Source organism: Talpa europaea, assembly GCF_964194135.1.
Source record: "Talpa europaea genome assembly, chromosome: 2".
NCBI lineage: Eukaryota > Metazoa > Chordata > Mammalia > Eulipotyphla > Talpidae > Talpa > Talpa europaea.
This window is the reverse complement of record NC_140068.1, coordinates 145,968,623-145,983,492: the sequence shown is the minus strand read 5'-3', so window position 1 is coordinate 145,983,492 and position 14,870 is coordinate 145,968,623. Positions and strand designations below refer to the sequence as shown.

Here is a 14,870-nt window from a genome sequence, read left to right as displayed (position 1 = left end):
TGCTCTTAGAGCATAAAAAAAGAGAAATCAAATTGAAATTTAGAAAATTATGGGTCCACTTCATTGTTATTCTCTTAGGAACATGCCAATAACATTTAAATCTTTCTCAGAATGCCAACTTTAATTTTAAAATTGAAGACACTAAAGAAGCGTAGCAATTAAAAAAATACAAATTCAGGTCTTCACCCAACACAGTATTATCATAAGTTCTACTCATTCATACCACAAACCTTTTATTCACTTTCCCCTGTTTTTGATTTTCCTTCTCTCTGCCTCCCTCCTGGTCTTCTTCTACTCTGCCTTTCCGTTTCATCTCTATCAGGATATTGGAATATTTCCTATTGTTTGTTTTCTAGGAATTTTTGCTAAGGTACTAAGACTGCTGAAAAGCAGCCCTGCAAAATGACTGCCCTCGAAGGAGAGCTAGCAGAGACTGGCCCTCATCCCAGGTAGTTTAGAAGCAGTTGAATAAGCTCAACAGTGTAATGTAGGCTGCACTTTCCAATTTTAGTCAATAGAAGACTCAGTATCTTGGTGGGAGGGGCTGACAGAAAAGGCTAAATAGATGAGGATGGCGTCATCCAGTGACCTCATAGGGAATGTTTGTATGAGCAATTCTGTAAAATGATTATTGATAGATGAATGCTTATTGGTTCTGAAAGAAAGGCTGAATCCCATGTCACTTCTTAGGTTAATTCTGCTTATGCGGCCAAATTTCTGATGCACTCTGTGTCCATGTGGACAAGAAAAAAAGATAACTGTCAAGAGACCCCAGGAAGTGGTCAGAAGCAATCTGGTATCATTGCCACTCAGTTGTTTGGAGTGTTTATTGAGCATGGCTTCCCTGTGGATCAGCTGGCAGATAGCTGACATCGAGCCAATTTTCTTCAGTAAGACGCTTGTGTGGAAAAGGGAACAACATCAGAGGCTGTAAGAGCACTGCAAATAATAGAGCTAAAGGGTAGATAGAAGAATCCAGAAAGGGCATTTTCCCTGGTAAAGAAACTATAGTGAGATATTCCTACTTCAGAAAGTCCTGGGTCCCCACAACAGAGATGCTGCCATTTATTTACTTTTTAATTTTTTTAAATTAATTTATTTATATAAGCACTGGGTACAGTGAGAAGCGCAGGAGGGTAAGAGAATTCACCAGAGCCAGAGCGGGGAGCAGAACAGGCAGACTGACGAAGTATACTGCTGAGGGGAGCAGCAGGCAGCAGGAGAGGTCTGTGCACCATGTGGGACCCTCGCTGGTGTCCAGGGATTGAACCGGCACTGCAGAGCTGTGGGCAGCTTCGCAGCCCAGTGCTCAACCGCAGGGCCTCAGGGGAGGCCCAGATGCTGCCATTTAATGGAAATTCCAGATTAGTTCCTCTGACCATGAGAATCCTACAGTTGCGCTCCCCAATCAGTAATGTCAGAAATTTCCTATCTTTCCTCATCCTCCATTCCATAGGAATGGAGATCTAGGTGTGGGGAATTACATATGGGGAGAGGAAAACGTTAAATAAGTTTAATATGAGATAGACTGAAACTGACTAGAATGATAGAAAAATACTGGATGGTTTCACTTATAGGAGGAATGTGGGGGATCCAAATGAGGGGGAAAAAAGCAATTATAATAAAGTGAAAATCAGGGCCCCCCTAGTGTTTAAGGGGTTGGTGGTGGTACATGTGTGAATTGGTGGTGGGAGTATCACGGGAACTATAACTGAGATGAGAAAGCATACAGTGTACAAAATTGAAGAAAAATGTAAAAAATATATAAAATAAAAAACAGAATAAACAAAAACAGACAAATTTAAAAAAAGGATCTTTTTGACCTAGAGTGATTAGAACATATGTCATGTATCCAATGAGTGGCAACTCCATAGAGCATGGTTGAAATGCTAATGAAGAAAACTAATGACGTTTCATGTTTATATCCTCCATGGTCTGAATGTCTGTGTATCCTCCAAATCCACAGGTTGAAATTCTAACCCCGAAAGATGACAGTATTAGTATTCAGTGTATTTGTTGGTGATGATTAAGTTACACAGGCAGAGCCCTCATGATTGAATTAGTGTTCTTTTACAAGAGACACAGAGTCCCTAGTTCCTTCTGCCTTGACATGGAAGAGAACACACATCTGTCTGTGTTGCACCCTGGCCTTGTACTTCCAGCCTGCAGAACTTGGAGAAATGTATTTCTGTTGTTTAAAAGCTACCCAATTTATGGTATTTTGTACTAGTTGTCTGAGTAGAAGACAGCATCCTCACACATCTTAGACTGTTCGGTACATCTCATGCTATTAGGGTACGGCACATTTTCCCCATACTTATATTGCCTGTCATAACACTGTGAAGGTTAGCTGCTAGGATGTGACTGACTTTCATAAAAAATTCTGAGAATTCACTCTCTCAGAAGCATGACCAGTACATCCTATCGTCTGATTATTTGACTCCCATAATGTGACACACAATAATTTACCACGATTCTAAAATGAGCTATTAATTGTCTTATTTGTAATGCTAGTTTCTGCTACTGGTGGCAGATTTTAATAGTAACTTCTCAGTGGTAGTGATGAATTTTCCTTTGATTTTCTATTAAATGAAGATAAGAAACTTTGACAGATTGCCTTTGTAGATTTTGACATCTCTGAGGAGTCAGTTTTTATTTTTTAAGACGAGACCCATTACACCCAAGCATGCATTAAAAAGCTATAAAACTAGAAGAAGCTTACATGGGATGGATCATTAAGAACCATCTCAGAAATAGATGGGATGGGTGTGGGTTCAGCAGTTGCTGTCATAGATGATTCGGCACTTCAGGAGCTTGAGGTAATTGTCAATCTTATGTGAATCCCTGCGTAGGCAGTGGAGCAGGTTATAAAAAGCAAAGAGGCGAGCATCTTCATCAGCCATCTGCAGGGATGGAAGTCCCGACCAGACAGAATAGACTTCATTTTCTTTGATTCCAGGATGAACCTAATTACCAAAGAGATAGTGACTTATTAGTATGATTAGTATTTGCTTTTCTGTGTTCTTTTAAGTTGTTGAATTATGGTCTGGACAAGAGACATAAATGTGATGCTCTAGACAGAGGCATGGATTATTGAACCAGTATCAAGAATGATAACAAAGGAGAAGCAGAACTCAAATGTGAAGTTTCTCCTGTGTCTGTGCTCACAGATAAAGTGTGTTTGTGCAGGAGTAGAAAGATGGTGGATCACAAAGTTGATATTTGAATACAGGACTGAACATGGCCAGGGGATAAAGAGGAAAAAGCCTCGTTCTCCCCCTGGAGAAACCATGTCATGGTCTGAATCTTGTCCTCATGTGCAATTTGTATTATGTTCTTCTGACTGGTCACCATGATTACATTTGTATTTTTCCAGTTTTGAATGGATTCTATTATCTATGCAGTGAAGGGACCCAAGTCTTCAGAGGTGATGTGGATTGTACTTGATGTTTTAAGGTGCAGATAATTTCCTGCTGATTATGACTGAGATGATCTGCTGAATTAGTCAGAACACTTTCACAATCTACCTAGGACAGATAAACCCCCAAATTCCATGAGGAATAGTTGCTTTCTTTGCATGTCTCTGGTATGGAAGGTTCTGGAAAAAGTACCTATGTGCATGCAGGTGCTGCCAGCACTCCCTGGTAGTGATGAGTGAGTGGGGTGGTATGATGGGAAGGTGATAACCAGTCACATTGAGCAACACCAGGTCACACTCAATTGACCTTTGTTGGGATCCTTGGAGAGAGGAGAGAAGTAACCAGCTTGTCCACCAAAAAGTCAGCTAGTTTGGAGAAGTCAGCTAGTTTGGAGAGCTATTAGATAGAAACATGGCATACCTATAGACCATGATGAGCTAAATTAGCTTTGTCATGTGAAGTAAGAATATTTTTTAAACATGGAAATTCCCTACTTGAATGTAAAGTGTGTGTTTGTGTGTGTGTGTGTGTGTGTGTGTTTGTTCGCTTTCTTTCCTTTTTTATTTTTGTGCTTGAGCTTTAAGACAGATTTTACTGTGCAGGGGACAGTGATATGAACAAGGACAACCAAGTAGTTAAAAAAAAAAGAACAAAAAAAAGTGAACTATTATAGAGCAAATTAGTGACCTTGGAAAACAGGCCCACAGTAATGAAGAAAATAACTTGAAAATCTAGGTGTTTATTTCTTATGTTGCAAGGTCAAAATGCACTTTGTATTTGTGTTAGAGATATTCTTCTCCTATGAAATGACAAAAATGACACATGATAACATGTACTTTGTACACAATAAGAGAATTCTAAAATTGCTCCTATTATTATTCCTATAATCATATATTTTTCTTTAGATAATACATTATTTCTAAGAACTTCAGAAAACTGTTTAGATGTTACCGATTTCATGCTGAAATTACCTCATAGCAATGGTGATAAATTGCAAATATTCACTCAACCTAAATAGGACACATTCTTTGGGGAGATGAAATGCAATGATCTGATTTTTGAACCCCACACAAAACAAAATTTAGGATGAGATGGCTTTTTATAAAAAAAAATACGAATTCCAGTAGAAAAGATACACCCGCTTCTTTTGTGACCCACTAAAATCCAGTCCTGCAGGGCGGCATTGATGCCGTGGCTTCAATCAACTTCTTTTCCTGATAAATATGTCCAATGTTGGAAAGGGAATGTGGGAAATAGACAGGGGCAAAACATCCAGTTCGATTTTGATTTTCTCTTTTTCCCTTCCTACTGTCATCCCTTGTTGGGGGAGAAAAAAAAAGAATATGAACAGAATGTCAAAAGTGGACACCCTGGGATGAACTGAGGAAAACATTTATCTTGCCAATTCTGTTCTCCAGCTTTCTTTCTCTTGAGTACACTTTAACCACCTGTCCCCAGGAAGGGAGAAGTCTTTGGGATCTGTGTGCAGGATTGGGAAGACTGTACCTATCAGGCATCACAGTAGAATCCTAAGACTCACAAACAATAGAATCTGACACTATGCAACCCCAGGCTCTTGCTTTATTTAATTCAAGTCTGGCTTACAGGTTGCCTAACTCCTGTTCTTGCCATGCAAGATATTGCAAAACTCCTCATCATGCAGGTCACTTCTTTCATTAAAAGAGAAACAGAGAAGCTTCAGGAACATGCTCACCTGCCCGACTATCTTCTCCATGCCTTCTAGAAGTCGCTTGTTTTGTTCCTCAATCTCTATGGCTTTTGATAGGATACCATCTGGGGCTTCCTGCATTCCACGCACTTCAGTAACTAGATGATACAGAGGGACATTCCAGGAGCGCAGAACTCTAAGTACCAGGTTCAGAAGGTCTTCGTACTGAGGAACGACATAAAGTAACCCCATGAAAACAAGGGTAACACAGTGCATTTCTTTGCATATGACTTTGCTCAGAGAGGCTGACCTCAAATATCTCTTTGTTTATCCCTGCATATATGTGAAATTTTTTGTAGGTGGCAAAGTTTGTAAAATTATGTAACTTTAAGCTCTTGACTTATACACATCTGTAACAATTTGCTAAAATTAACAGAAATCTGTCTAATTTAAATAACTCTTTCTACTGAGAGTTCTAGTTTATAACAGGAAGAATGGGGATTTTCCTCTGAAATTTGACCCTGTGCGCGTTCTTTGTGTTCTTTTATACTTGACTACTCTGTTTGGGACCAGCGGAAGCTTTATTGGGACTCAGTACGTATCTATAGTAATTGACTCAAGAAAGACAGATTTTACTAGTGTTAGTGACCAAGGGACCAAATCATTTTCACCCAAAGATTCCCTCATATCAGTGAATGAAACTGATGCTCTATGCATTCATTTGTGATATGTATTTGTATTTTACAAGATTAGAACAAAGAGACAATGAGGAAGACATGGTGTTTATAAACATAAGCTTGCCCCAGCCTCCCTGGTGGCCTAGGGGTTATGTCTCAGTGCTATCACCACTGTGGCCTGAGTTCAATCCCCAGCCAGGCAGCTAACCCACATTTGGCACAGCAGACCTCTCCTGTCTCACCCACTGCTCCCCTTAACAGTGTATTTCAGTAAATCCACCTGTTCTGCTCCACACTCTGTCTCTGATGAATCCTCTTGTCCCCTGTACCTCTGGCCCAGACCCCCGTTCTTCTATCCAAAAACAAAATGCTTTCCTCAATCTCTACCAACTCCCACCCCCTTTGTTCTATCAGAAAAATCTATTTTGTTGACATACTTAGATGAGTAAACAGGCACAAAGCTCTCTCTGTCCTAACAGGACCAATGGATTCACACCAGAGGCTTTGTCCTCTCCTCATTTACCATCACCAGGATGGGGAAGCCCAAGTTGCTGATCTCTGACTAATAATCCTTTCTTGATGTCTGTTAATCTATCTAGCAGGAAGGGAGTTGAAGAGTAGAGAAGAATCGAATGGACATTGCCATAGAAACGTACTGGGATGTGAAAGCGAGTTCCAAGGAGTTACAGGCTGCATACTAAATGGCACTGTAGTTTTGCTGTGCACACAGAAGTGTTATGATGAAAACAGGGTTTCGAGGGTGGGGGCAAAAGGCGGAGTGGCCAGTAGGAGAGGGTTATTGATCTTTTGCTGATAGATGTAGTGTGATAATAGGTTTGAGGAAATGTGAACCTGAACCCCTAAAATATACAATTTGTAAATCCAGGTTACCCCAGTTTAAGAAAAAAGGCCCCTTTACGCAGGGGCCTGGTGTAAATTCCATAATCTCTCCAAGTGCTGGCTTCCTAATCTTAGTCAGTGTAATGATCATTCCTTGTATTATAGGAAATTTTGGCAAGGATTAAATGCAGTAATGCACAAAAAGCATTTTTCCATGTCTGGCAATGTAGTAGCACTTAATAAATGTTAATTCCTCTTTTCCTTCTGCCTTTATTTTCTTATTATGGTCATCAACATCATTATTTATTTTTTAGAATTACCGATGTATTTTTAGTAGACAGAAAAATTGTTGTGCCATTACCAAAGTTGAAAAAAAAGAGAGCAAATTGTACTCAGGGGGGAGGGCATATCAGTGACGATATTTATTGTAAATCATGTTTGTCAGTGGTCAAAGGGAGGAATTATAGACTTTGTTGACATCAGAAAACAGGTGATAGTTCCAGCTATGAGAAGCAAAACATATTTTATAAGATCAGATTGGGAGGGAGACTCACAGTGAAGAAGTAAGAGGTGGCAGAGGAGTCAGTGAATAAAGAATTTGGTGTTTGAGAAATAGTAGAATCAGGTGAACCATGAAAGTCTAAGACTCAAATTGTGGGTTGGTCAATGGACTTATATGCTGCCCATGTAGGAGTCACATAAAATCAATAAAATGCATTTGCCTTTCCTATATAGCCATGAATTTTCCAGATCTTATATTTTACACGTGGAAATTCAATTAATGCTTCCATGCGATATAATGTATGCAATCCTAGGTATTTGGTTAAAATTATGCCTGCCTGGACAATTATAGATCTGCTATTTATTTTGCTGCTATAATCTTTGCTGAAATTTTATCAGCTACTTCTTGTAATTTCTCTTGGCTTCTCACTCTGCCTTCACTTATCTCTGCATGTGCAATCACCATTACCTACCTAGTACCTCTTATAATCTACAGCTTGGCAATGTCAGGGAAATACCTCAATGTAGGTGAAAATTATGACTGAAAGACTCACACGAATCTGCTGGGCTTGCTCCTTGTCTTCAGGGGTTGAGAGGGAAGAAGTATGGCAACTCTTGATGGCCTTGGTAATGAACCCTCGGCCCTGTGCGTACCGTTTATCCTGGAAGTGATTAAGCAAATTCAATTAGTTGGGTTTGTCTGGGCATTGAATAAATATATCCATGACCAGAATATTAAGACAGTTGGTGCATGTACTTTTTTTAAAGTGACAGCTAAGCAAAAATAGAAATTGGTGACTTAAGAAAGTCACACTTTTCCCTATTTTTTCTTCCATTATGTCTATAAATGTATCTTTTTCATCTACCCTCAAAATAGCCCAACTCCTTCCCATCTTTGTGATTCCTTTGTTTGATTTTACTCACTCTATGAGTTACTATTTGGAAAACAAACAATAAAAATATACTATGTAGTTTCAGGAAGGGCACAGTGCAGGTTTTCTAGGATCTGAGCAGACAGGCAGATAAAGGAGAGTCCTGTAGCCCTCGGTGGCTTCCTCAGGCTTTTATTGAGCTTTTACATGTAGTGTAGCAACCAGATACATAGTAGACAGGGCTGCCGGGGGCCAGGGGACTAGTAGGCCTCCAAGCCCCTGGCAAAGCTTCATTCTTGGTTTCTCTGGCATTCTTTCTCCCTGTTTTTATCTCCTGCCTCATCTCCTGCTTTTGCTTCTCTTGGCAGATATCTCAATACTGAGCCATGGCCTACAGAAGTAAACAACACAGCTTACAACAATGTCACAACTGCAGGTGCCCCATCAGGCAGGGCAATCCTAATTCTGGGAGGGCAGAAAAGCCTGAAAACCATTTACCCTACAACTAAATATGAAACATTAAATGTTTTATTACATATTTAATTATCAGTTTTTCTTTAGGATTTGAAGCATATATACCTATAGTTGGCCAGTGTATTTCAGTAGATCTGCCTGTTCTGCTCCCCACTCTGTCTCTGGTGAATCCTTTCACACCTCCCCCTGTGCATCTCTGGCCTGCCCACCAGCTCTTGTATGCATAAATAAATCTTTTTTTTTTTTTTTTAAAGATGAGAACTCTGTATATGCGTATCTATTCCAAACACTGAGGCACATCCCTCATGGAGATCCTTTGACTTCCTCAAATGAAGTCAACAGTTCCAATCTGTTGTCTGTTCCTGGATTAAAATACATCTTCCAGGAGCCTCCCTGGTGGCTCAAGGGGTTAAGATGCAGCCTATGAAGCTGTTGGCAGCCTAGCAACCCACATGGCGCAGCAGACCTCTCCTGGATCACCCGCTGCTCCCCTCAGCAGTTTACTTCCATCAATCTGCCTGTTCTGCTCCCCAGTCTGTCTCTGGTGAGTCCTCTCACCCCCCCACACCTCTGGCCTACATCCCAGTTCTTGTGTGCATAAATAAATAAATCTTTAAAAAATACAGCTTCCAACCATCTTAAGCAGAAAGAGTAAGAATAACTGTTTCCACTTTTAAAGTGGAGGTGTAGATCTATACACTGGAAATCTTAGAATGATAACTTGCCTCATTTATTCATTTCAGAAAACTATTATTATAGGTTCGTTTTCTTGACATGGATTCAGCTTTACTTTAGCTTTGTTCTACTTTGCAATCCACTGCAGCTCAGTTCTTAACTTCTTGGACATCAGCAGTAAGCTGGGTGAGAGTGCCCAGAGCGAGGAATCCTACATGCAAGGACAAGAAGGGGACACTCCTCCTGTTCCTCAGCTCCATCTAAAAGTGTTTTATGTTTGGTGTTGTCATGGACTGAATGCTTATGTTCCCCCCAAATTCATATGTTGAAGCCCTAACCCCCCATGCATTGTACTGGGAGAAAGAATCTTTATGGAGGTAATGAAGGTTAAACTATGCCATAAAGATGCAGCTCTGATCCAATAAGATTGCTGCCCTTATGTGAGAACCACAGCATTCTCTCTCTCTTTCCCTCTTTTTCCCTGTCTCTCTGTCTGTCTCTTTCTCTCTGTCTCTCCTCTGCTTGCCACATGGGGAAACAGACAGAGGGCAAGCTAAGAAGAGATACCTCACCAGAACTTGACCTTGATGGCATTCTGACCTTGGACTTCTAGCCTTCTGAACTGTGAAAACATAGATTTCTGTTGTTCACGTTTCTCAGTCTATAATAATCTGTTTTGGCTGCCCTAGCTGAGTAATATAGGTACTTAAAATTCTCAAAATGAGTGAAAGGAAATTAAAACAATGACTACCCTCTTCAAGAGTCATTGCGATTGTATGAAACGGCCCCTCTCTCCAGGTTCCACATTTGATTAGCTGATGCCCTGTTTCACCTAGTAATTCCTGTATATGAAGTCTGACTTAGGCAGCTTCCTAGTTAAAGTGTGGCAAAGCCCAGTCAATCACGGGAAGGTTCCTTCTGGGGAGACACAAGAAGTGCGGTGCTTACAAATTCGTTGAACATTTCCGAAGAGAGGTTATGGATGTAGTGAGACAGGATGACAGCGCGGTCAAACAAGTCTCTCAGGGACACCTGGCAATTGGCAGCCCCACTGGGACAGATGGGCAGGGAGGATACGCTCTTGCACAGAAGCAAGTTCGACACCAGCAGCAGCAGAATCAGTAGTGACCCTGTAGAAATAGACGCGTGAGTCACTGAGCTGATCTATTAAACAGAGGTTATCAAAAGTAATCCTGTCCAGGGAAGTTTTATCTCTCCCCATGGCCCTCAGCATGATTTGGTACTGTAATCGCTGGGGTGGGGGAAGAAACAACAGCTTCCACTGTGTAAATTTAGATATATAATTATATTTGCACAGATATATAGTTGGAGAAGTAGGTTACTCCCTGCATTTGTGTATTGCTCCCAGAAGTCCTTCTGTACTTTGCAAACATTTGGAGCTTAAATTAATTCTGAGCCAGGGTGGGAAGGTCATTCTCTTAAGATAGCTTAATGTCTTGGGAATACTGCAAATTTTCAGCAGCCAGGCCCTCTAGGAGCTTGTAATTTTTAACTGTGTGTTGGCCTATACTTGCATCTTAGATGCTGAAATGGCAAGAATAGCCCAGGTGATGTTTGTTCTACCTCAGACCTGGTAAAAATAAACAGGCAATGGTTTGATTATATTGAGTATGGAGACCATTCTATCGTAAAATCATGCTGTAACTTGGATCTCTTAACTCACCTTAACAACCCCACGTATTTGCTTGATACTCTGCCAAATACTTTAAAATTTTTTAAATTTTGTGTTTCACAGTGACCCTGTGAGACAATCTCAGCCATCACTGTTATGAAATTATATTGAAGAAGCAGATGACTTAGAGTTTAGGTGACTTTCCCTGACACCCCTTTCTAGCAGGTGACCTGTCATCTTGTCACTGGTCCTGCTGATCAGACACACCTTTGGGCGCTCAGTCTGTCGGTGGAGGGGGTAGGTCTTCATCAGAAAGCATAATTACACAGTTCTTGCAGAGGTTATTACTATGACTTGTAAAGAACAAAACTTTCTTTTTGATTGCCTCATAACAGTCGCCCCAGGAAGCTGATTTGACCCACTTCTTTCCTGCTCTAGCTATAAAATAGTCACTTTTAGAATCTTTGGCAAGTATCAGAAATGATTTAGTCATCAATTCGTTATCTCAGCAGATGGACAGATAGGAAGGACCTCTAGTATATCAATAGCTTACTCTTTCAAAGTGAAAGAAACATTTTAAAATCACTTTTAACCTCAAAGAAACTGCTCCGAAAGGATATCTGATTTAAAAAATGTGCTTATCAGAAAACTAATTTTCTATTGGAAATGTCCAAGTCAAAACTAGGCAAGTGCAAAAGATTTATGTGCGAAAAAAAATCCAAACCTAAATATCTAAAAGCATTGTTTAGTGTAGAATGTAAATGACCTTTTAGCTACAAAACAAGAAAATATTAGTAGTGTGAGATGATGCAGGTAACACACTTTAAAATTTCAAAACCATTATGTTTCAGAAAAGTTTTTCTAGGTTCATTATAGTCATTTAATGGATATTTCTTTTTCCGCAGCTGTATATAAAATATGTTTTGCATATGAAGACAGTGGGATAGTGGTTCAAGGAAATTCATAACGGGGTAGATATTTTTCAAGCCTGAGTATATTTATTTATGTGTCCATTTATCACCTGAAAGTGAGATAAACTCGATCAAAGTTTTTGTATTTTGTTTCATAAAATAAATTTTATGATTGCCCCAATGTCTTTATCTTCCAAATGTCGATCAAGAAATTGGAGGTGATTAGTTGTTATCAGTCTGTTTTTCCTTTGAAAATGTCATTTGGCGTAAACCCAATCAACAAATATTATGAAAACATCCTACTGTCATTGTCTGTGTTATGGTTCCAGAGCTAAAAGTTTCATCAGGCTGACTCATTTCGGTCAAACCACAGAAGATTCCTGAGAAGCAGAGAATGTTACTTCCTGCCTTCTGGAGTTGTGGTAGATTGGATCCATAGTCACTTACATGCTTGTTGCAGCCCGAGGTTTCTCAAACTTGGCATTATTGGCATTGGAGCTGAACCATTCCTTGTTCTAAAGACTGTCCTGTGCATTGTAGCCTGTTTAGCAGGCTCTCTGATCTTAACCTTCTCGGTATCAGTAAAACACACCTGCCGTCCTCTTAAGACAACCCCAAACATCTCCAGATGTTAACCAAATGTCTCTGGATGAAGGAGGATCCCCCAATTGAGAACCATGGTTTTAATATGATCTTGTACAGTTGGTTTTTTAGAGCAATTATTAGAGAAGCCTTTTAAATTCTATGTACCTATTGCTATGAGACTGTTAAAATTTCAAGTTACTACCCCTACTGGCGTGTTGATAAAGTGAACAACCCCGTTAATTTTTGCACATACCTTTCAGTGATGAACCTTTGTTGTCCATGGTGGTGGTAATTTCAAGAAGCACACCTTACCAGAGAAGACCTGGTAGTCCTACAACTTCCCCTTTCCCAGATATTGGCTTTATAAGGCTTTGACATCTTCATGAATATATTTAATCAGGCATTCCCTTCCCTCTTGCAAGTCATCCATTTCCGTCATTGAGATTACCCCCATAATTTCAAACATCAAATGGTATTTTATTTCTTATTCATATGCAGGAAGACATACTGACCCGAAATGAACATTCTAGGGAGGATTTGATTAATTAGACCAAAGGAAATGAGAGAAATGATGAAGGTGAGGTGTGGAGACTAGGTTGGATTTGAGAACCTTTGAAACTACAGAAGTCATTTACTTTCAAATTTCTCTGCAGTTTCTTGAATAGAGTATTATTATATTTCACTTAGTTGTCTCATGTATTATCAAAAGGCATTCTTTTTTCATTCAAAATTGATGGGTGAAGTAAATATTTCAAAACTTACACACTAAATACCAGGAAATAGAGAATAAGAATTGAGACAGTAGAATTTTCTGTTTCCTTTTATAGTCCTACATTTTCCTCATTCTCGCTTTTACTTATTTTGTTATGTCCATTGTAAAATGGAATATCTATGTATACTTTGTTTGAAAAGTTACCTATTTTCATTGGTTCAATTCTTTTGAATTTTACATATATACAAATGTATCACCCCCAGTTTGCAGATTACAGCACTGAGGCTTGGACAAATTAAAGGCTAAAGGTGTAGAAACAATTAGTCAAGTTAGATACCATGAGGATTATTGCCTCAAGAGCAATTGGGGATGTGAAAAAGGTTAGAAAATTAATCATTTAACAAACATCACTGTCCACTCACATCTAAAATGGACAAGAAATCATCCTTGCCTGAAGGGAGTTTGGGGAAGCAATTTAGTAGTTTTCAAGGACACACAAACACAACACAATACACACACACACACACTGGTATATGATATAATAAAACAAAATTCTCGGCAATCATTTCCACTCTCTTCAAGGATATAGAGGTGGATATACTCTTACTGACTTATGATCACTTTATTTCTCTGACCCTGAGTCATTCTAGGATTAAGCTGACAAAAAAATCCATCTGTAATGGACTCAAAAGTTTCATTTGCTTTGTAGATATTTCCTAAATTAAATGATTATAATGAATAAGAACTACTTTTTTGACGACTCTCATTTTTCACTTTATGCATCTCAAGCAGCCTGTGACCTTTAGTTTCAATTTTACCATATGCCTCTTATAGAAAACTGATGGGTGAGGTAATTAAAAAAAAAATAATCCTTTCTGTGGCATTTACTTTTTCTATAGTTGCCCCTGCCATGTTTTTGCTTTAGCAATCATCTGACTAAGTGCTCTTAGGAAGACCTGGAAATCTTAACAAAGACTAACATCACCGAAAAACTATTTTTCCTAATTGCTTCAGTTTATGCAATATTAGATTTTTAATCATGCTCATCAAGTCTGATGTTTCATTGGCTCTATCACTCTAAAGCTGGGCCAGAAATCCCTACCCTCCTACTAGGTATCCGTTTTCCCCCTTGGCCAGTGAAAATTTGAATTACTAAGAGAGCAGGGCCATGTGGTAGAGAAATTAATGCTGCCCTACCTTCCAAGCCTTTCCTAGAAACTTAAGAGTAGGAAAATCTGTCATCAGAACTGATGAGTTGATCTTAAAATTTAAAGGAGTTGCAACTTTTGGAGATAGGCAGGAAAAGAGAATCTAAGGAAATCTGACGTGTTTATTCAGTGAAGGCCAGTTAATTTATCTGACTCCAAAGGGGTACACATTTCTTTGTAAAATTTGAGATCTTCCTTACTGCTTCAGAGTCTCACATTTCCTTTTAAGGGAATATTGCAATGTCTAAATAATGCAAAAGGCATATTTTATGCAAAAAATCTTATTTGTCCTATTTTTTTCCTGCTATGTATATTAGCTACTTTTCACCCTAATTTGGATGTCTTCTTTTACAGATCTTGCTCCTTCTCCAACCCTGCCTTTAATTTAGAAAAATAAAGATCTGCACAAAGAATGGGTTGTCTGTTTATATTTATAAACATTCATTTGTTATTATGTCTGAGATTTATGGATTAACTGAGAGATGATGACTGATTTCGACAAAGTAGTTGAATAAATAGCTCTGATAATGTTAGTCTCTTGGTATTTTCAATACTTGAAACTAATAAATCATTTTGCCATCTTTTCTAAATGATGGTGATTTTTAATATTAGGTCACATTAGGTTGGTTTTTATTCCTAATTAGGATTGGGACTTGTACATTCTTTATATTTATTTTGCTTCTCTTTTTTAGTT

General features: G+C 39.0%; 1 protein-coding gene across 1 annotated transcript; it reads right to left on the bottom strand.

The window, feature by feature from the left end:
- Positions 1-2,774: 2,774 nt before the first annotated feature.
- Positions 2,775-12,537, bottom strand: PRL (prolactin; the record flags this gene model as incomplete). Its single annotated transcript, XM_084228381.1, has 5 exons — positions 2,775-2,966; positions 5,134-5,313; positions 7,661-7,768; positions 10,076-10,257; positions 12,510-12,537. The coding sequence occupies 5 exons, from the start codon at positions 12,535-12,537 to the stop codon at positions 2,775-2,777; spliced, it is 690 nt and encodes a 229-aa protein (XP_084084507.1).
- Positions 12,538-14,870: the final 2,333 nt, after the last annotated feature.